Source organism: Lichenostomus cassidix, chromosome 1 (genome assembly GCF_008360975.1).
Source record: "Lichenostomus cassidix isolate B80296 chromosome 1, HeHo_3.0, whole genome shotgun sequence".
Classification (NCBI taxonomy): Eukaryota; Metazoa; Chordata; class Aves; order Passeriformes; family Meliphagidae; genus Lichenostomus; species Lichenostomus cassidix.
Window position 1 is genome coordinate 89,714,153 of NC_139479.1, and position 20,421 is coordinate 89,734,573.

The following is a 20,421-nucleotide window of genomic DNA, read 5'->3' on the forward strand; positions in this document are numbered from 1 at the left end:
CATACCCTTAATCACTTCACAGTTCTCTAGTGCTGTTAAGCTTCAAGTTGAGAAATAGGCTATTTAAGTGGTTGATCAAGACTTTGAACTGTATTTGTAAGGTATTTATTAACTTTAGTTCTGAAGACAGCAGCAAACTGATCTATAATAAGACTTAGTTCCTGAACCAGGTCACAGGACACACCTTGAGGAGAACCAGGCTTAAGGGACTACAGAAGCCAAGAGCAAAATCCAGGTGACCTTAGTCTTGTGCTGACATAAACTCTTCCCATAACTATCCTGGAACAGCACAATCTTTGTAGAGTGGGAAAAATTATGTTGATAAGAAGTGAACAATATTGGTTAAGTGTTCTGCAGCTATCTCTGGGTTCACATCAGGGCTTACATTTGTGAATGTAAGAATCCACAGTCTTGGAAAAAAAAAAATGAAACAAGTGCAATGGAAAGTGACCTGTTCATTCCTACCCACTATGGCACACTCTTTCTTGAAGGCTGGGCATAGCCCTGACAACTTCCTCCTCTCAGCAACAGGAGCTGTCACATCAAAATATTTGTTGTAAAATTCAGAGTTCATAAGACCACCAGAAGAAGGACAAGTGGACCCTAGGTTTCATGCACAGTATTCTGGATACCTTTGAACTGAGCATTGTTGCTACTTCACGTGTTGCTTTAAACTGTTGGCTGGCAGAAGCAACTGATTTGTTTCTGTTTCTTCCAGTCGAAGGTGACAAGAGACTTTTGTGTACAGGAAGAGTTTTGAGCAGGTGGGTGGTTGCTACTACTTCTTTTTGGCTCCTCTATGCATCATAAGGAAGCAAGTCTGCTTCTTAAGCCCAGACTTAGTCGAGGCAAAATTTCCCTAGGGCTCTGAATCTTCTCATTTTCATCACACATAGCTGCTGCTGCTTCCGATGATGACTCCAAGTGCAGTGAATTGAAATCACAGATCCTGACTTGCCTGTATGCACGGTACAGCCAGGGTCACCTCCATGTCCCTCTGTCACCAGCACCAGACCACTTTGCCTGACAGGCTCGCCTGTTGTGGGTTAACTTCTGCCAGTGCCCCAGCTCAAGACCAAAGCTGTCTTTTCACATCCCGGCGAGGACACACACCGAGATCCTTCTGGCAGTATCTCCAAAATGGTGCTCCACAGCAGCAGCGCACAGAACCACACAATGTTTTGGGTTGTAAGGCACCTCACAGACCACCCAGTTCCAACCTCCCTGCTCTACAGGGACCAAAGCAGGTCGGCCCTTGGACAAAACACCGGCAGAGCAGGGATGCTGGGCCGGCTCCAAAGATGGCCAGAGGGGCAGGGAGAGGGTATGATTGTACAGTTAGGGGGCTCGGAGCGCTGGTGTCCCGATTCCCGTGAGCTTGGGCAAGGAGCAGCTGGCATTTCCAGCCGGCGGTTCCCCATCAACGCCGCAGGCCGGGCCGGTCGGGCGCGGGCTGTGCCGGTAGCCGCGGGCGAGCAGCGCTGCAGGGACAGCAGCGGCACTGAGCCGCCATGGCTGCGGAGCCACCTCTCGGCCCTCCTGCGCACCGCCTCCCGTGCTCGTTCCCGGGCCGCCCAGCGCTCCCCCTCCCTCCGCCGCCCGCTCGCGGGCGCCCCGCAACCTGCATAAGAGCGCTCTCCCCTCAGAGGCTGCTGGGGTCGCTGTGGCGTCAGCCGGCGGCATGCCCGGGATCGAGCATGACGCAGTAGGGGCGCGGGGGAGCCGTGGGAGGCGGTGGGGCTATGCAGGTTCCGGGGCGGGGCGAGGCGCGGAAGCCCCCGGGGTGACGCGCGGGGCCGTCGGTCGGTGCGGGCGGGATGGCGGCGGCGGGCGGGGACGGCCCCGAGCCGGAGCCGGGACCGGAGCTGCCGCTGGAGATGGACATGGAGCTGGAGCCGGAGACCGAGCCCGAGCCCGAGCCCGAGCCCGAGCCCGAGCCCGAGCCGGCGCTGGCGGCGGAGCTGTCGGCGCGGCGCAGCGCTGAGGCGCGGCGGCTGGTGCTGTCGCCGCGGCGGCTGCTGGGCCCTCTGCCCGCCGGGCTGTCGCAGTGGTTCCCGGCGCTGGAGGTGCTGGACGTGAGCGGGACGGGGCTGGCGGAGATGGGCACGGAGCTGCTGTCGCTGCCGTGCCTCCACACGTTGCTGGCCAAGAACAACCGGCTGGGCGGGCCCGGCTCGCTGCCCAAGGGGCTGGAGCAGGCGCCCCTCGCCCGCTCCCTCCGCGTCCTCAACCTCAGCGGGAACCGCTTCTCCGAGGTGCCGCCAGCTCTGCTGCAGCTCCGCGGGCTGCGCAGCCTCAGCCTCGGCGGCAACCGGCTGCACGGCATCCCGCCCGACATCCAGGAGCTCCAGAGGTGAGGGACGGGCCCCGCGGGAGCAGGGACAGCCTTGGCAAGCCCGCCCGGGTTTTCTGCCACGCTCCCCCTCGGGGGGTCAGTTCTCTCCAGCCTCAGGTGTCTCCAAGCACTGCTGCCGCTAACGTGGCTCTTCCTCTTCGTCATGTTGAGTTACCAAAACTCCAGGACGTTCTTAACCTCATCAGCATGTACATAAGTATCCAAAGGGTGGGTGTTGAGGATGGAGGCAGGCTCTTCTTGGTGGTGCCAAGCAATAGGACAAGAGGCAACAGCCAGAAAATTATGCACAAGGAAGCTCCTCCTGAACGTGAGGAAGAGCTGGGGTGACCAAGCACTGGAACAGGTTGCCCAGAGAGGTTGTGGAGTCTCCCTTTTTGGAGATATTCCAGTGGACGCAATCCCGTGCCATGTGCTCTAGGGTGACCCTGCTTGAGCAGGGAGGTTGGAACAGATGACGTGCTGTGGTCCCTTCCAACGCAGTCGATTCTGTGTACTCTTCAGATAACGATGGGCCTTCTGTACTCACAAACTGGGTGACCCTTGGGATTGCCCAGTCCCTGGGCTGCCCTGGTGCAGGGGAGCTCTCCTGGTGATGGTGTGGTTAGCGTGTGTTGGCATGTGGAAGGCTCTCCGTGGTTTTCCCTCATGCACATCTCTGGGTGACAGCGAGATAAACCCCATGTGTCATGCAGCTCACAGCTGCACGATGGGCTGGCTGCTCAGGAGAATAAAGATGTGTTTGTGGCTCCTGCAAACAGCAGGGCCTTTCTGTCCATACAGCTGCAGTCTCACTGGGGGCTTGCTGTCATGGGTGGGTTTTTTGGTGTTTCTCTCAACCCATTGACTCGTGTAGATCTGACAGATACTGACAGACCCAAAGCATGGAGCCCCAGGCTGTGCTTGGGTGCAGTGGTACATCTGGTTCTGGGCTGTAGCCAACCACTGCAGGCTGCTGATACAGAAACTTATGGCTGAATCACAGTGGTTAGGAGCAGTGGTAGGGTGGGGACAGGCCTTAGATAGCACCGGGTAGTGGCTGCCTGCATTGGCCTGGGCTGGGTACTCCTGAAGCCTGCTGTCTTCTTGGGCAAGCCAGGTGCTTGTTCTGATGTAAGTGACACTGTTATGCTGGATTCCCAAGCCTCAGACTGGCCTCTGTGCAGCTCCCTGCTAAGACTTTGGATCTGAACTTTGTTTGCTCCAACTCTTTGCCAAGGGACTTTCCAGAGGCAGCCTCTCATGCAAATTCCAGCACCCGTGACCCTAAATACTTGGATTCACTCTGATGACTCAGCAGAGCTCTGTCCAGTGGAAGCATAGGATGTTCCCATGGGCCTAGGTGAGAGGTACCAGAGCCACTTGAGTGCTGGTGGGAAATGGTTTTGTCTGCTGCAGTATAATACAGTTGGGTTTGTGGCTTTTGTCCAGGTGGCATAGCATGCACCTGTTAAGGATTTGGAGCAATTCTGGGTTAAGCTCTCTGGGCTGAGAGATGCTATGAGACATTTAGAGTGATGGAGAATGCCCATGTCCTTCTTGGCAGAGTTGTGATGCATCCTGGGTTGGGGCTGTCATGAGGAAGAGGAAGCTCAGCTTTTCCTCTGTCCAGGAGCAGATATTTCAGGGATGAAAAAGAAAATGAGGCATGGGAGAGGAGGCCAATAGAGGAGGTCAGTTGCATGAGGAGGATGATCCATGTTGTCTCCATAGCATGTCTGGTAGCATCCAGGATGTGGTTGGGATCTGATTGTTGCTCCCACCTCTGAGTCAGAGGCTCCCTTCTGCTGTTTCATGGTCTCAGTCTGTGGTTGTGGGTTTTTTTCTCTCTCTTTTCTTTTTTTTTCCCCTAGCAAACCTCAGTCCTGCTTTTCTTCCGTGATGTCCCCAGGAAGGTACTGGGTTGTGTAGCACAGCACATTGTGTTGTGTGCAGGCTCCTGTGCTCCACTGCAGTGCTGTCACTTCTGTGTTCTTCTGGCCTGCCCTGAATCAGGCCTCTTTGTTGTCCTGTCCTGCAGCTTTTCTTGGACTGGTCATGCTTGAACCCCCAGAACGATAATTCTGAGAGAGCAAATGCAGACAAAGCTATCAAACTGTGTGTTTATTGTCTCAAAGTGACGTGTCAGGCGGAAAAGTTACACGTAGACACAGCTTCTGTCTGCTGCCCACATCACCACTGCTACCTCATTGAACTTCTGCAAACATGTCAACATAATATCATTGAACTTTAGCTCAAGATAGCAAATCTGTGCCCCACCAGGATTGTCAGCTTCTTTACCAATCTGCCATCAGTGACTTCTGTCTCTGGGGCTGCTTGAGTAACAAAAGGGAGCCGCACAAGGTTTGCCAGCACTGAGAGAAAACAACACTCTATAATGTGTTGTTCCTCTGGAGGGAATCCTGAAACTGTTCACTGGGACCCAGAGAACCAGTGACCCTTGCCAAAAACATAGAAAGTGCATTCTGGAGACAAACTGCTGCCAGAATCTGCTCCTACCTGCTGACAAGAGAGGTGTCCTCAGCACGAGTGTGCTTGGTGTGGAAATGGGTAAAATGAGCCTGGGCAAGGACAGAGCAGAGCCAGCTGTTACAGCACAGCAACATGGAGACCTCTGCTAGTTTCTGAGCCCTGGAAGCTGGAGCTGGAGCCTGGTGTTGGAGCTTCTGTTAGCCTCACAGCAATCCAAGACCTTGAGCCTTTTTCCATGTGCAGCTTCTCATAAAAAGGAATTTTTCTTTTATCTTAGGGGCTCTGAGACCACAGGGGAATGCAAGCAGCACTCTTACTGGTCAAGTTCTTCCTGCTGCTGCTGGAGTTCCTGAGGACAGTAGTTCTCTTCCTGTGACTCTGGCAGCTTCCCATTTGCTCCAGTCAGGGATTAGAAAACAGACAGGAGCTACAGAAATCTAGAAATGCTGCTTAGATTTCCAAGGGATGTCTAAAGTGTGATGAGATTGGTTTTTTTATAAATACTCTTGATAACTAAGCTTCATGTCTTTCCTCTGCACCCCACAGTTTCCTGTTTTAGTGTTTGAAGGGACAGCATGTCAGTTTTAGTGAAGGCCAGGAATACAGCGGGTAAGGAGTCTGTGTGTGGTAAAGTTGAAAATATAAAAAGCTGATGGGTCTGACCTGCCAAAGGAGAAGGAGCGTGCTGGTGACTATGAATGCAAAGGTCCTGGAATGGCAGGTGTGTGCCATGTGTTGTTACTCCCTGGAAGATAATAAATCCACCATTTGCAGCAAGCTGTATGTGGGTCAGGCATGATGTGCAAAAACTTCTCCCCGGCATGTTCCTGGTGTCTTGGCAAGTTAATGAGTTTGGTGATAAGAACCACAGCCAGTCTTGCTGCTGTCATGTTGTACTCCTTCTGGCTTGAGCCATCTGCCCCATCCTTGCCCACACAAATGTTCTGTATGCAGTGTCAGACCCTGCATGGAAAGTGAGTGCTGTGCTCCTGATTATTGGTTATCTCATAGGTTGTTGTGGAAGGACCACCTACATGCTTGAAGCTTCCTTTGCATGGCTTTGTAAGTCTATCATGATGATTGCTCTGGTGATGGCAGTAGGATGATGCTGATCATAGCAAGCTGGCACCAGGGATGAATAGCCTTTGCTTCATGTTTTACATTAAGAAAATTCAGTGCTTTTCATCCTAGCTTCACTGTAAGCATTGAGGGTGACCAGCAATAGCTTCATGTGTTCCTGAGAAATGTAGGTGTTGCCCCTGCTGAGGGCTTTTTCTTGATCCTGTTGAGTTCATGCCAGGTCCCTCTGTATGCCCAGCACCCCCAGTTCCTTACGGCTGGTGTGTCACTACAGTGCAAGACCTGAGCCTTGGCTCTTGCTGTGAATTTAGAGTGGTGAATGCACCAGATGTGTGAGAGCAGCCTTCTTTACATTGCTTTCCTGTTTGTTGCCAGATAAAATACAGGCTTAGCATAGGCAGACACAAGTATTATCTTCTCTTTAGTTCTCCCTGCTGGCCTTGCTGTGTTTTCAGTGGGAGGTGTTATGGTCAGTCACTCTGTCTCAGACTCAATTCACAACCCTCAGCAGCTCCTGCACTGTGATCTGCATAGAAATCCCACAGCTGCATTGGTTCTTCATACCCTTCGTCTGCTGATCCATGCTGATCCATAGTGAGGATGCACTATGGGGCAGTGTGTGTTACAGCCAGTGAGCTAGAAATGTGGCCATCTGCATGTGCCCATCCTGGCAAAAAATTTGTACGCCATATCTGAAAAAAAATAGCTTTCATCTTCGTTGTGCAACTGTGGCTTTTGGCTTAAGGGTGCATAGATTGCCCTCATCAGAGTGCAGACTTGGGAAATGTCCTGCAAGTGTCCTGTAAAATGAGTAATTCTCAGGGGCTTAGTGAAACACAGCCAATACTTTGAATCTCCCATGTGAATTTTGAGTTTAGTCATACTCTCTTAGAGAATACTCTCATGCTCAGCAGAGCACGGGGAGCAGGCAGCAAGAACTTGGAAAAGACCTGTGCATGTTCCTTTCCTCCTTGCTGGTATTCCTGTAATAAAGCCCATTTGTGTGAGGGCTGGGATCAAAGACCTCAAAAGCCTAACTGGATTCATCCAAGGTCTGTGTAAAGGCTTAGATGCATTGGAAACCAGAGCATTTGCTTTCATTCGTGGGTAGTATTAAGCATGTTAGACAAGCATACGCTTAAAGAACGGCTGTTAGTGTGGGAAAAAGGGCAAGTGGAGCTTTGATAAAGATACAGCATTAGGAAATCTGCTTGCTGTCTCCCTTCTTCTTCCCCTCTTCAAACGTTTTGCAAATAGTGTTCAGACGACTGTTTGATCTTAAATTTGCGTGTCAGCAAAGGCTATGCAGTTCTCTCAGGAATTAGCAAATCGTAGAACAGGGTTAACAGGAGTGTATTGTGGGCTGCTTTGAAATTCCTCCCTTGCATGAGCCTCAAAACTGCCCTGGAAATTTCTTGCTAAAAAGTTTATCTTAAAAAGACCCGAAGCTATTTCAGGCACCATTGTTGGTTCGGGTTTTTTTACATTATGTATTTAGATGCATCTGTTTGATGTCAGCTGTTAAAATTTATCCAAAGAGGCATCTGTGGGGAAACAGGGTGGATTGAAAATTTGAGTATCTCCTATGCCAGAAGACATTATCCTCTGGAAACATGACTATGGGAGTGCTGTGGTAATTGATAGCATATAAAAAATACCTCTAGTGTTCAGAGTGGGCTCTTCTTATTTACTGAGTGTTTGGGGGCTTTTGGATTTGATTTGTGGTATATGATGACCTGAGAACATCAAGGACATACTCAAGCAAGAAGGTGCAGTTTCTTTGCATGTTAAACTTTGTTGCCACTCCCTGAATTGATCATAGTTGTTTGAGCGTTTCTCCACTCCTTTCCCAGTAGGTAAAAGTAGTTTCATTGCCACCCTACAGCCCCGTGAAAATACGCTGCTAGAAAGGAGCACCACAGGATGGGCTCAGTGTGCTGGCTGTGCTTGGCAGCAATTAGTCCTGGCTGTGCTGAGCAGGGGGCTGCTGGGTGTGAGGCCGAAAGGGACTCTGGCCTTTTATTAGTGTGTTTGTCAACATTGCTAAAAGGCAGGAGAGAAAGTGTCAACCCTCATTAGTTACCCTGTCAAATGGTTGTTGGGGTTTTTTTGTGAATTCTGTTGAGATTGATTTTGTTAGTGTTTGTCTGCTCTTGAAACTCCTTCAGCCAGAGTCTGTGTGGCAGATTGGAAGTACATCATTCATTCTAGCTTCAAAAATTGGAACTGAGCTTATGTTTGTTTGATGGTAGTGGATCTCTGGCTTTTTGAAGATTCTGGACTTTTCTAAGTGCAGAAAAAATCTAGTTCTACCTCTGTGAACACAGCAGTTCACAAGACCTTAGCTGATCCATCAAAATGACAGATTATGTACAGATGTACAAAATGTACAGATTAACGACTGTCAGAAGAGCCAGGTCTGAGTGTGAAAGGTTAGTTAGAAGCATTCACTAAGCTCAGTGCCATCTCTGCTGTGGTCCTCCTGCAAAAACCTGTGGTGGATGATGTGGATGGACTCACTGCTGTGCCCTGAGCAGGACAACTCAAGAGCCAGCATCACCTTGGCTTCTAGATACAGGCTTTGTGTGACATGAAAATCAGGCCAGGAGCAGATGAGCTGGGAAAAGACTGCAGTCCCAGTGCTGTGGTCAGTGCTCTTGCTAAAAGGGTCGTGTCTCTTGAAAATCCTTTCCTGTGTCATCATCAGCTTTGCTTACACAATCCTTGGCACTTCTTTTGATGCAGAAATTGCTGTTGATTCCTTCACCTTGCTTTGCCAAGACTAGGCTAAGTCCTTCTTAGTAGCAAATTGCACTTTGAGGGATGGGAGTTAGGGATTTTGTTTTCCTACTGAGCAGTGTTTCAATGGAAGCTATAAGAATATCTTTCATATGTTTAAAATAAGTTTCTTTGTAGTTTCAAAACCTCCTCCATGTGGTTTTTTAATAAATTAATCATCTAATTAATATCAGAAGTTGATGTGGAAATTCTGAATTTGCTGTGTCAGACTGGGCCCCATGAGTTGTTAGTATACTGACCCCAAAAAGGTGATTCAGAAGATGACTAAAAAGAAAACATTTTTTAAGAAGCACTTTGTTGCCAGTGAAGGAGTTATCTTATTTAGTGGGTTTTTAGTTAGAGACAGTTTGTATTCTGATGTTGGTCTTTATATCCTTGCTGTGATGACTGAGTGTTCTCATTACAGACTTTACAACGAACAGATTTGAAGCTGTAAGAAGTTTGTTGGCAGTGGTTTTGCACACTTAGTTTGTACAGCAAGCTGCTCTTGAAACATATGCATTTTATGCCTTGAAATGAATTCCCAAAACATTTTTAGTATATAATTTGTGTCCTCATCTTCTTCCCCAGTAGGATGTGTTTTTATGCCACGTCACTTTACAGGCATTAGTGTCCTCAAACACAAAGGATGAGGAGTTAATTATTCACTTTTCCTAGGAAGTGCAAACTTGTACACATCTAAACCTTGTTTAAATATTGAAAGCCACATTGCTAGAATTCCCTTGCCCAACAGTTTTTGGTGTGGGCTCTGGCAATGGCATGGAGGTAAAATATGCCTAGGAATTGTATAGTCAGCAGTTAAGTCCCTAGTGAAAGCCAAGCAGCCCTAAATCCCCCTTGGGAAACAATGGAGGTCGAAGGAGGAATTTTGGTTAAAACTCAGGGCTTTGTTAGGGGATCAAAAGTTAATTAAAAATAATCTCTCCTTGACATGGTCTCTGCACAGCAGCCTTCCTCCTACCCCCACTCTTCACCTGCAGGTTGTCTGACTAGAAGAGAGGTTACTTTGGAGCAGTGGGGATTGGTGGTGGTTTTTCCCTACATGCACTTTTCTTGCACGTTCAGAGTAACCTCCACATGTGCTGTCCCACTTGGTCTGTAGTTACTTCCTTTCATTTAATCAAATTCAGTTTAAGGCCTTATTTTGTACCCCCTTTGTCAAATTTCAATTATTTCACTTCCCTTTGACATACTCCAAAAATATAAGGTAATCCAGGGGAAGCTGGGCTCTGCAAGCATCTCCTGGTGTGTTGCAAAGGTCTGTCATTCTGTCCTTTGCTGTTAGGCAGATGCATTTGTGCTGCACTAGTGGCCTCTGTAGCCCAAGCAGATGCTGTCATTGGATCTCTGGGTTCAGGTTTCTTGCAAGAACTGAGCGAAATAGACTCTTTCTACTGTTCTCCTGCTCCATCCCAGGGGAAGTCTCAGGGAGGAGCGTCTCTGGCACTCCACATATGCTGTGGCACAGTTTCAGGGCTCAGACCTTGTCTGAGTCGACCACCCTGTCCCCTGGGTGCTCTGTTGGTGTGTTTCTGTGCCACTTTATCCATGGCATTTCTCAGCTGCTGGGGTGAGATGAAGGTGTCTCCTACCCCAAGGAAGTTATAACCTGTCCTTAAAGAAAGGCTGATGGAGCCTGGATGAGTTCACTTTCCCGGCCTGTGGGCAATGCTTGCTGGATCAGGGAAGGCCAAGGTGCATTGTAGTTAGGCAGGTAACCCGAGTGTGTACTGGAGATAACTGAACCAGGACTGTAGGATCCACCTTTTTCAAACATGGGAAAAAATCTTGGCTGGACTGTGATTAGCAAGAAGTAACCAAACTGAGCCTGCCTTTGCTCCTCTTGCAGACAACATCTGAGAACAGAGAAAGAAAGCTACTTGAATCTGTGAAATGGGGACTTGAAGCTATTATGTCAAGGAGAAATACTTGCCAGTTTTTCTTCATAGAAGGGCAGAGATGCATAGAAAATACTGGCTACTGCACCTGGCAGAAGGGATCTAGTGCCTCTCTCCACTCCTGTCTCCCATCCACTGAGATTTCATAGGACATCTAGTGATTCTTTTATTTATGCCCAAACTACAGTGAAGCCCTGCTATGGTTTCTGGTAGCTTTGGGCTTTATGTCTTCAGTGTAATGAAATCAGTGTATCTGAGAAATTGCATGAATGTACGTGTGTGACTTGGGCACACTGTGCTGTTGCAGCTGTGGTGTTGATATGTCAGTTGTATCAAAGCAGGACTGGCTGCCTCTGACTAATGCTGAAAGGTTCCAGTTAGTCACTGAGGAGTCAAATGATTCCCTGAAGAGCAGCTAGTGCTGGTGCAGGGCCAGGATTTCCAGGGAGAGACATTGCTCTTGTGCTTCGCCCCTGCTGAAACAGAGAGCTCCCACTGGCTGCAGCAGGATCTGTGTCTGTGCTGCAGATGCTGCATGTGCAGGCTGCACTTCCTTGGAAATAGGAACAGGAGCTTTGCAGTAAGGGGTTGGTGTAGGAATACACAGTTGTCTGCTGCCTACCTGCAGATGAAATGGTGACTTCAGGAGTGTGGAGGTAAAATCTCAACATTATCTGTTGTGAAACAGCAGCTGTGTTGTAATTTTGATGTGCAACTCAGCTGTTTTTTCTTTCTCTCAGCAAATTATCTCATAAGTAGTCATCGGTCAGTTTCCTTTCAGAAATGCAGGAGATGTGAAAACTTAGGTGTTAAAGGAAACTTGAAATTAATGAAATAATGCATTGCTTTCTCTTCTGTTTTTCAGTTTAGAGTTTCTATACCTTGGAGGGAATTTCATTTCGGCAATTCCACCTGAATTAGCAAATCTGCCTTCTCTGAGGTATCTAGTTCTGTGTGACAACAAGATACAGAGCATTCCACCTCAGCTGGCACAGTGAGTATTTACTGTCATCAGCCACCAGTTGTAATTAACTCTTTGAACTCTTCCTTCTGTGTGTGTGGATAAGTGCACCTGGGAGGACCTATTTGTCCTTCAGTTTGTTAATGTGACTAAACTTGAGAAAGAGCATCCTTGGCATGGTGCACTGCAGGCAGACCATGAATATATGATTTGGAGAACTCAATGAAAGGGTTATGTTAAAAAACCATCACTGAGATTGCACCTTACAGTGAATTAATACATTTATGTGGAGGGCCCTGAAAAGTACCTGGGCAACTCAGCACAGATAAATTGTTACCTTTAGAAGTAAGAATGGTACTGTTTTACTAGTAATGAATGCTTCATCTGTTTTGCCTTTCACCCAAAACCTTTTTGTGTGTACTTTGTCTTGTGCCATCCCCTGTGTTCCCTTGGCATTCCTTACTGTAGGATCTCAGAATGTTTTAGTGTTCATTTAGTCCTATGGCACAGTTCTAGGGGCTCGGTTACTGCTTTATCTGTTCATAATGGGGGAAAGAGGACACTGCAGCTCTGTATGTGTAGCCCAAGATGGGAAATGAAGATGGGAGGTGTAGTTGTAACCCTAAAACCAACTGAATGACAGCATGGAGTTCTCTGAGTTGGAATTTGATGGTGTAGTGGGGTTATTCTTGATGTACAATATGATATAACTTTTACAAGTTTGGGGGCAGCCCTGGATGCTGCGCTGGAGCATTGCTTTGTGCTTCCTGAGAGGGAAAAGCGTCATCCAAAAGCAAAAGAATTGCTTGTCCCCTGTGCTGCTGCTGGCCTGGCCTGACCTTGCTCGGATCTGGTGGTATCAGTGCGAGGTGGTGCAGCCGCAAGCAATGAAAACATGGGGCTTTCCAGGGCTGGCTGCCTCCCAGCAATCATCTTTAATGCATGAGACAGAGCAGGTGACTTATTCAGAGCCCTGCATGGGACTGCTCTTGATGCATGCACTGGGTACAAGGAAACATTATGTCCCCTGAAAGCACTCAGTGTGTGCACTTTTGTTCCACCTTTTTTTTGTGGGGTGTGTGTGGAGAATACTGAGAGGGACAGCAGTGTGTTTAAGACTGTGTTTCTTTGGTAGGTATTCCAGTGCTGAGCCAAGTTTTCTAGTGCATTATGTGTGCTGGAGTAAGAGCAGCTCTTTTATCATGAATTTATGTTTTAAAAGGGATAAAAACCAAAGAAAAAGAAATTGGTGGGAGAGGGGAGAGTGATTAGGTCTGCATAATGCAGTTGTGGGGCAATTTTGCTAGCATGTCATGACTAAGTATCCATCTCCATCCTTAGGCTGCATTCCCTGCGTTCCCTTAGCCTGCACAATAACCTGCTGACTTACCTTCCTCGAGAGATCCTTAACCTGGTCCACCTGGAAGAGCTGAGCTTGCGTGGGAACCCCCTGGTGGTGCGGTTTGTGCGTGACCTGACCTACAATCCCCCGAGCCTTCAGGAGCTGGCTGGGCGCACAGTTAAAACTCGCAATGTTCCCTACACTCCCAGCGATCTCCCGGAGAGTCTCGTCCGCTACCTGAGCTTGGCCAGCAACTGTCCCAATCCTAAATGTGGGGGTAAGTTCACCTTTACAGCTCTGCTTCCTGCTCTTACCTGATGGTTTCCTTTCCCTCTGACTTGCCATGACTTTAGTAGCTCAGTCAGCTTGGAAGTGTTATTGTATCCACATTCTGGCTCTATTTCCCTGGCTCCAGGTCTCCTGCAAACTTTAAGGAGCCTTGTTCACTTAGGAGCAGCATTCAGAGTTGTAGTGCTGGTTTCCTGTATTTGCATGGGAATGTAAGACAGCACTTCTGTCAGATTCTTTGTAGCTCATCCCAGCACTCCACTGTGGTTTTGTGGTCTGAAGTTTCTGATCCATTTGCCCTGAAATAACTCAGAGCAAGTAATGAACAGGAGAACTTTTGCACACACTCTTGCTGAATGGTGAGCATCATTTTTAGATGGAAAAGAGGGGAGTGGCTCTAGTTCTTCACCGTTACTTGTTTAGTTCTCACTGGGGACCACGGGCGTGTACTTCTTGGAAGGAGAGGACTTAATAAAACAGCCTGGAATACTTGGGCTTAATTTGGCTCAATGCTTAATCTTTAACCACAGCAAATGATCTGCACATTTAGCCTGTAGAAGATTAAGGAGGAAAAAAATCATTAATTAGTATCTACCCTGCAGTCATTATGCAAGCTGTTATCTTCTTACAGGACAGTATCAAAGCATGCTCCATAAGCAAAGATGGAAGGTCTGGGACTTACGTTGAGACGGAAAGAAAACATTATTTTTTTAAGAGTTTTGAACAGTGGATAGCAGTGGTTTGGTTTTGTGCTTTTTCACTTTGCTGTCTGAACTTGAACAGTACTGCAGCATTGCTCTAGCACTGCAGGAGAAACGCTTACTCCTGACCAGCTAGGACTTAAAACACTGCTGGAAACTTCTGAAAATGTCAGCATCTAAAATCACTTGCTGTGACAGGAAGAGAACATAATTGTGTGTTACAGCAAGACTGTTACCATGGAAAGTAGCATCCAAGCTCAGCATGATGACTTCACTCAAGCAGAAGAAAAGTAGAGCTGTGAGGGTCTATTTATGAATGCAGTTTTACTAGCTGGTAGAAGATGTTTTACAAGTTTGAAAATAGAGTGCGTTAATTCATTTAACATTTAAGAAGTTTGTAAATTCCCAGCCCAAGTCTTCTCCCTAATGGTTAGAAGAAATTGCCACATTATTTGGAAGTAACTGCCCTGTGTCTTTACATGAAGAGTGTGCTGTTCTGAATCACCTACCAAATACAGTCTTACAGGAGTTTTATTACTAAGAAAAGAAACATCACACTTCCATAGGTATCCTGGTCTCTTCCCTTTTACCAGTATCCCTTGTGCTCCTCCATCCAGTGCAGTGCCAATTAAATCCCAATTCAAGGCATGTGCTCCAGCCACAAGAGCCCTGCAGAGTTTGCAGGTCTCTGGGCACAGGGTCTCATGTTTTTGCTGTTCCCTCTCCCTCGCAGGTGTGTACTTTGACAGCTGCGTCAGACAGATCAAGTTCGTTGACTTCTGTGGGAAGTATCGCCTCCCGCTGATGCACTACCTGTGCTCCCCAGAGTGCTCCTCTCCCTACAGCTCTGCCTCCCAGAGCTCCACTTCCCAGAGCGAGTCTGACTCTGAGGATGAGGCCAGCGTCGCTGCGCACAGGATGCAGAAAGTCCTTCTGGGATAACGGGGAGTCGGAGGAGAAGACGGGGAGGAAAATGGATTTGAAAAGCAATCATGGAATGGTGAAGCATGAACCACTGGCCTGGAGGGCTCATGAGAAATTGTCCTCAAGTCCATGCAGGGACAGAACATCTTAGCAAGCCTAGACTTGCTTGGTGCAGTGCTGCTTAGGAGATCTAACTCAGTAGCGTGCTGCCTGTAAGTTGCCTGGGGTTGTTAGAAATGTCTCCTGGCTGGGAGGTACCCCCTCCCTCAGACAGGCTGGGAGAGGGATTTGTTCTCACTGGCGGATTCAGAAGGATTTTAATATATGAAACTTGACTGGACTTCAGTCACCCTGCAGAGCAAAGGAGACTGTCCAGATCCTTTAACACTGTGGTAAATCACAAACAGGCTAATGATGCCATGTGAGTATGTATGGACCCCAGTGTTTTTTATAGCAGTTTTATTCCTTTCTGTCTCCTTTGATCTCAGTTACAGATTTTACACCCATCCACTGAAAATGAAAATTTAATTTTTTTTTTCATTCAGGACTAGATTTTTCCAAACTCTGGTTACTCTGCCTAGAGGTGTAGGGTCTCTGTACTGTTACAGATGTTATAGCCATGATAGAACTGAGCCACCTTTTTTCTCCCTTGTTGTGCTAAGCTGCTCTTAGTCTCCTTCTAACAGTATTTGTTATTTTTCCTTCTCCTCGCTCTTCCCATTACACCTGAAGTGTTGCTATCTTTATGGTGCCTTCAAAAAAAACAGACAAGTTGTTCTGTTGTACTTGGTATTACTTCAGACTTGTGGCCTGCACAAGGGACCAGATGTGATGCTCTGTGTCATGCTTTTGAGTGTCAGCTTACTGGAGCAAATCTGCTTTTACAGCTGTGAATTGCAGGAAAGGTCTTGAATGACATTTTTTGTTTGCGAACAGCCACATTTCCCCACTGCAGTTTGCTCTGCAGTGCTTGGTAGAATTACTTTCCATCTTTAAGATAATCTGCCTAAGGTGCACAGCAGCTCAGTGAATTGACAGTACCCAGAGAAGTGCTGTGGAGAATGTATTTTTTTCCTGATTCCTAATATGAGAGGAAAAGCTGGTAGGGAGGCAAAGGCATGTCATCTGAGCTTCTTGCACGAGGTGCTTTTGAAACGTCTTCCTTATTTATTTGTTTGCATTTGCTCTTGTTGCAATAGCTTTGGCAGTCTGTTGGTGGTTCAAATTACACACTCAGTTATCTTAAACTATATTTAAAGGAAAGCTACAGAAAATAGCTCAGAATTTTTAAGCATCAAGAAATAACTTAAAAAATTAATACTATTAATTGACAGGTGTCTATAAATCTACTTTATGAGGCTGTTGTGTGTTTCACTCAGTGGGAGCTGCCCCTTATTAATATTTCATGATAGACAGTCCTTTTGATGCAATTTCTGATAGAGCAAATCCAACTGTGCCTTTGAATGCATGAACAGAGCAAAACCATCATGTTAAGACGCTGAAATGAACAAGAAAAACTTTCTTAACCCACTTTGGCCCTACGGGGTAATTTAAAAACCTGTGCTTCTCTCCTGCATTCAGAAAACACATGTACCTATTTGAACATTTTATGGCAGCTCTGTGTTAATGGTCCTGTTTAATTATGTTTGACACTTTATGTATTAAAGCACTTTGATAATTCCACTCTTTATAACTAGCTTTAGTGATTTTTTTTTTAATTAGACTACAGTTTTTCCTTTCATGTGACCTGAAGAACAAGGTCTGTGAAACCTTCTATGTTCCAGTCTGTCTCGGTGTGCAGGTTGAATTTCTTGCCTTGCATTTTCTTGACAGCACTCCATATTTCCCCAGTTTCCCTTGGAAAGAACTGGAATTTGAAAGAAATTATCTGATTGTAAAATCCTAACCTGTCTATTGTTAATCATTGCAACTTAGTTCCCACATGCATATGTGATTCCCTTTGTGCGTTGATCCACGGGGAATTAATTGCATGTGCTCTATGCCCTTCCAAATAATTTTTTTAAAGTATATTTTTAAGACACAGTAAGGTGTATGTGCCAAGTAACTAGATGTCACTTTAGCAAATTCTGTGAGGTTTGCTTGGGAAGAAGAACCTGCAGATTTTGAGAGAAACCAACTGCATGCTGTTAGTGAAATTGCAACCAGTGAGTGGCCTGTTTTGTTCATCGCATCTTTCAGATGCTTCTTGCTGTCCCAAGTGAACATAGTCACATCAATGCTGAATGATAGTAAGAAGATTCCAGAGCCACTATTTTAACTTGCCTGCTGGTATAACCATAGCAATCAACTGAGTGATCTAGAGCTTGACTCTCCTGCCAACAAAAGTGAGCCACACAAGTTGAGATCTCAAGATCTTTTGAGCTCAGGGCCATGAGGTACCACCTTCCTTCCTTGTCTTTAGCAGCAGCTGCCTTGAAGTCATGCATTTTTTCACTTCACAAAGCTAGATTTCATCAGAGTTCCTGTTTGCACAGTAGCACCTCTGTGTGTGATGAGTTAAGACCAGTGGTGGCTGGTTCTAATTTGGCCCGATCCTTAACTGCAGTTTCTTTCCTAACTGAGCAGGCATCCCACTTCAGCCTAAATATTATATGGACTGTTAGGTTGATCTTTTTTTTTTCACAGAATCTTTACTGTAGCCAGGTCAAAATGTGACAGCTTATGCAGTTGATATCTATGCATTTTTAGACTTGATAAAATCTCTCTTAAAATTTTATATATATATTCCTGAATATAGCTACCAAGTTTTCTTTTTGCTGCTGGGCTTTAAAGTGCAATTCAAGTAAGTCAGAATTTAAAACAATCAGGAACTTCTAGGAAAAACAAATTATTAGGTAGTTGGTTGGTTGGGTTTGAGATTTTTTTCCCCTCCAAGGTAGTTTTGAGAGGACTAGGGATGCAGGTGTATACTGTAATGCCTAACACATTGAGTTGTTTTTCAGCAATTGTTAGCCCCCAAAGACTTGAAAATGTACTGGGCAATAAAATAGGTAAGACACAACTTGAAAATAACACATACGGATGATTGGGACTAGTTTCTACCATGCCCTCGTCAGGGGCCCTGAGAAGTAGGCAGGTTTTTTGCCACTGTCACTTTGTTGAGTTTTTTTCTTGTCAGTTTCCAGCAGATTTCAGTTCCTACAGATGCATCTTCAAGTGAAGTCTTCAGTCAGTGTTTTGGTATCAGTCCTCCTGTTGCTACAGCAGCCCAGCATGTGCAGCTTTTGAAGCTGTTCTTAAGCTGAGACACGAGTGTGTTAAGCAAAGTTGTTCATTCCTTCTTCTGTGTGGGGCCCAGGGCCCTGCCTGCATTCATCCCCTGCCCCACTGTGCCTCTGCCAAGGGGAGCTGCTGGTGTGATTCTGAATGCAGGTACTCGATGGGAACAGTGGGGTCGTGTTAAAGAGAGGCAAAATATCAATTTGACGGGAAGCAACTTAGACAGTTGCCAATTCTTTTATGTTTCTCTTTCTTTAATAAGAGGTGAGACCTGAGGAAGTCAGTAATGAATATTTAAACATACTCTGAAGTGGCCAGATGCAGGTTTTCATGGGCTTCTGTCCTGGTCATTTTAAGTCTTTGAAATCTTGTGTTGAATTATAATGGGAGTGGGGGGGGAGGGGAGAACCAACTCCTTTTTGTTCCTTACTCTTGGTGGCAATAATGAATGGAAGGAATTTAATCCAATGAAAGTAATGAAACTTAATCCTTGCAATGCATCTCTGTTGCCCAGTTCAAAGAACAATTTTAATGCATCTTATTCACACCATGCCCTCCCTCCCCAACTGAAGACACTACAAATAGACTGCTCCAGAGTGCACACTAATACAGCAGTAACTCTGTCCTGGAAACCTTTCTATTGATTATTTCACTTGCCTGCTTGACTAGAGAATTGATCATTTACTGACACTAAGAACACTAGGGGTTGAAAGGGTTCTCATCCATCCCTCTTATTGGATTTTTATATAAGCATTTGTTTTTAGGACATCTTAAAGTGCCTTATGATTTTAAAACTGTATTTTGCCTGAAACATATGAATGTAGACTATCTCTTAACAGTATTTCATTATAAACTGTAAAACAAATTGCAAACACTAAACCTACAAAAATGTTATTTCTGCTGTTGTCTGTCCATTATTTTCCAAAATCTCAGTTCTGGTGTTTCTGCAGACAAAACTCTTGGGGGATTGGAAGCATTAAAATGGGGCTGTACATGGTCAGGGAGCAGATGGGATTTGACCTGTGCTGTGTAAAACCAAGAGTAGGGGAGACTTCCAAAGGGATTGCTGAAACTCCTGGCTTGTGGGGCCCACTTGTGACAGACCAGTGTGTGTTACAGAGCCAGACCCCATTTTACTTCTCGTGTAGTGGTGCAGAGATTTGCTCCATACTTTGAAGGCAGAAGTAACTCACAGACAGGAAAAGTACACGAACAAGAGAAGATGGTGTCATGGTGGAGTTTTCCAGCAATATGAAACAACAGTTCTAAAATTCATGAAGTGTTTCCCTCTTAATACGTTAACCTTGAAACCTGTAAATGACTTTTTGAATGCTAATTTTCTGATCATGTTAACTGGCTAATGTGTTCCCATTTCTTGAGTAATCCCATGTTTCCTCCTACATCCTCAAGAGTTTTGTGATCTGTTGCCAAAATGTTTTGGATCCTGCTGTGCAATTACCAGTTGTCAGTGCAGAAATGTGGTGTATTGGAAAATGGGACAGTGGGAAGCAAGAATGACTTGATATTAACTTCAGCAGGAACTATTTCAGAGATTGTTCAACTTCATATGTAATGAAAAACCTCTCAAATTATGCAGCAGCTCCATTTTGAGTTACATAAAATACAGAGGAGTACAGTGACCTTGCAGTAATAGCCAGGCTGAGAATATTCTTACTTCTTTTTGTTAACTAATTTAAAGATACCCTTTGCTGTGCCTTCTTAATGCCTACCTTGTATTTGGAAACAAAATCCTGGAAGTGCTGATTCCTGACATGAGTTGCCCATCTTTTAATCTCTAGGAGCAAATCTTGGCTCTCAGACTCTCTCTTCTGCCTTTAGCACTAAAGCAACAGGAAGAGTGCAGAGGAAATGTGAGTGATGTGGATGGCTGAACCAGATGCTCAGGATGTAAAATTGACATTTTAGGTTCACACAGTTGCGCAGATCTAAAGGGAAGCATTATGTTGATGCGTTTAAAGTGTGTCATCATGAAGTAAGAACTGTACTTCTCCTACTCAGATGCGCTGCCTTAGGTGATCGAGACAGCTAGGGCTGAATGTATGTACCTCTTTCTCTGCACTAAGGTTGTGAGTTGCAGCTGCCAAACTTTAGAAAAAAAAATACTTTGAGAGAAAGTTCAAGTGCTGCATTGAAGAAGGCCAGGGCCATCTCTTTGTCCTGGCCTGGGACTTACTGGTAGCAGCTCAGAGCTCCTCTGAGAGTGGTAAAGGATTAATGTACCTTCAGAGTGTTGTCCAAGTGCCCTGTCTGTAACCCCTTCTTGACTCCATGGAAGAAATGGGACCTGAAATCCTGTGAGTTCTACATTTATCATAAATATTACCCTTTCATCAGAGTATCAA

At 46.0% G+C, this 20,421-nt stretch overlaps 1 protein-coding gene across 1 annotated transcript; it reads left to right on the forward strand.

The window, feature by feature from the left end:
- Window positions 1-1,740: 1,740 nt before the first annotated feature.
- On the forward strand, window positions 1,741-18,952 carry LRRC58 (leucine rich repeat containing 58). Its single transcript, XM_085070278.1, has 4 exons — window positions 1,741-2,353; window positions 11,468-11,596; window positions 12,905-13,182; window positions 14,628-18,952. The coding sequence occupies exons 1-4, from the start codon at window positions 1,818-1,820 to the stop codon at window positions 14,834-14,836; spliced, it is 1,152 nt and encodes a 383-aa protein (XP_084926404.1). The 5' UTR covers window positions 1,741-1,817; the 3' UTR covers window positions 14,837-18,952.
- Window positions 18,953-20,421: the final 1,469 nt, after the last annotated feature.

Excerpts from the sequence above, each read along its gene's own strand:
- LRRC58 (XM_085070278.1), top strand. The coding sequence starts at position 1,818 with ATGGCGGCGGCGGGCGGGGACGGCCCCGAGCCGGAGCCGGGACCGGAG. Across the intron at positions 2,354-11,467 it reads GACATCCAGGAGCTCCAGAG|TTTAGAGTTTCTATACCTTG; the intron begins GTGAGGGACGGG and ends TCTGTTTTTCAG. Across the intron at positions 11,597-12,904 it reads ATTCCACCTCAGCTGGCACA|GCTGCATTCCCTGCGTTCCC; the intron begins GTGAGTATTTAC and ends CTCCATCCTTAG.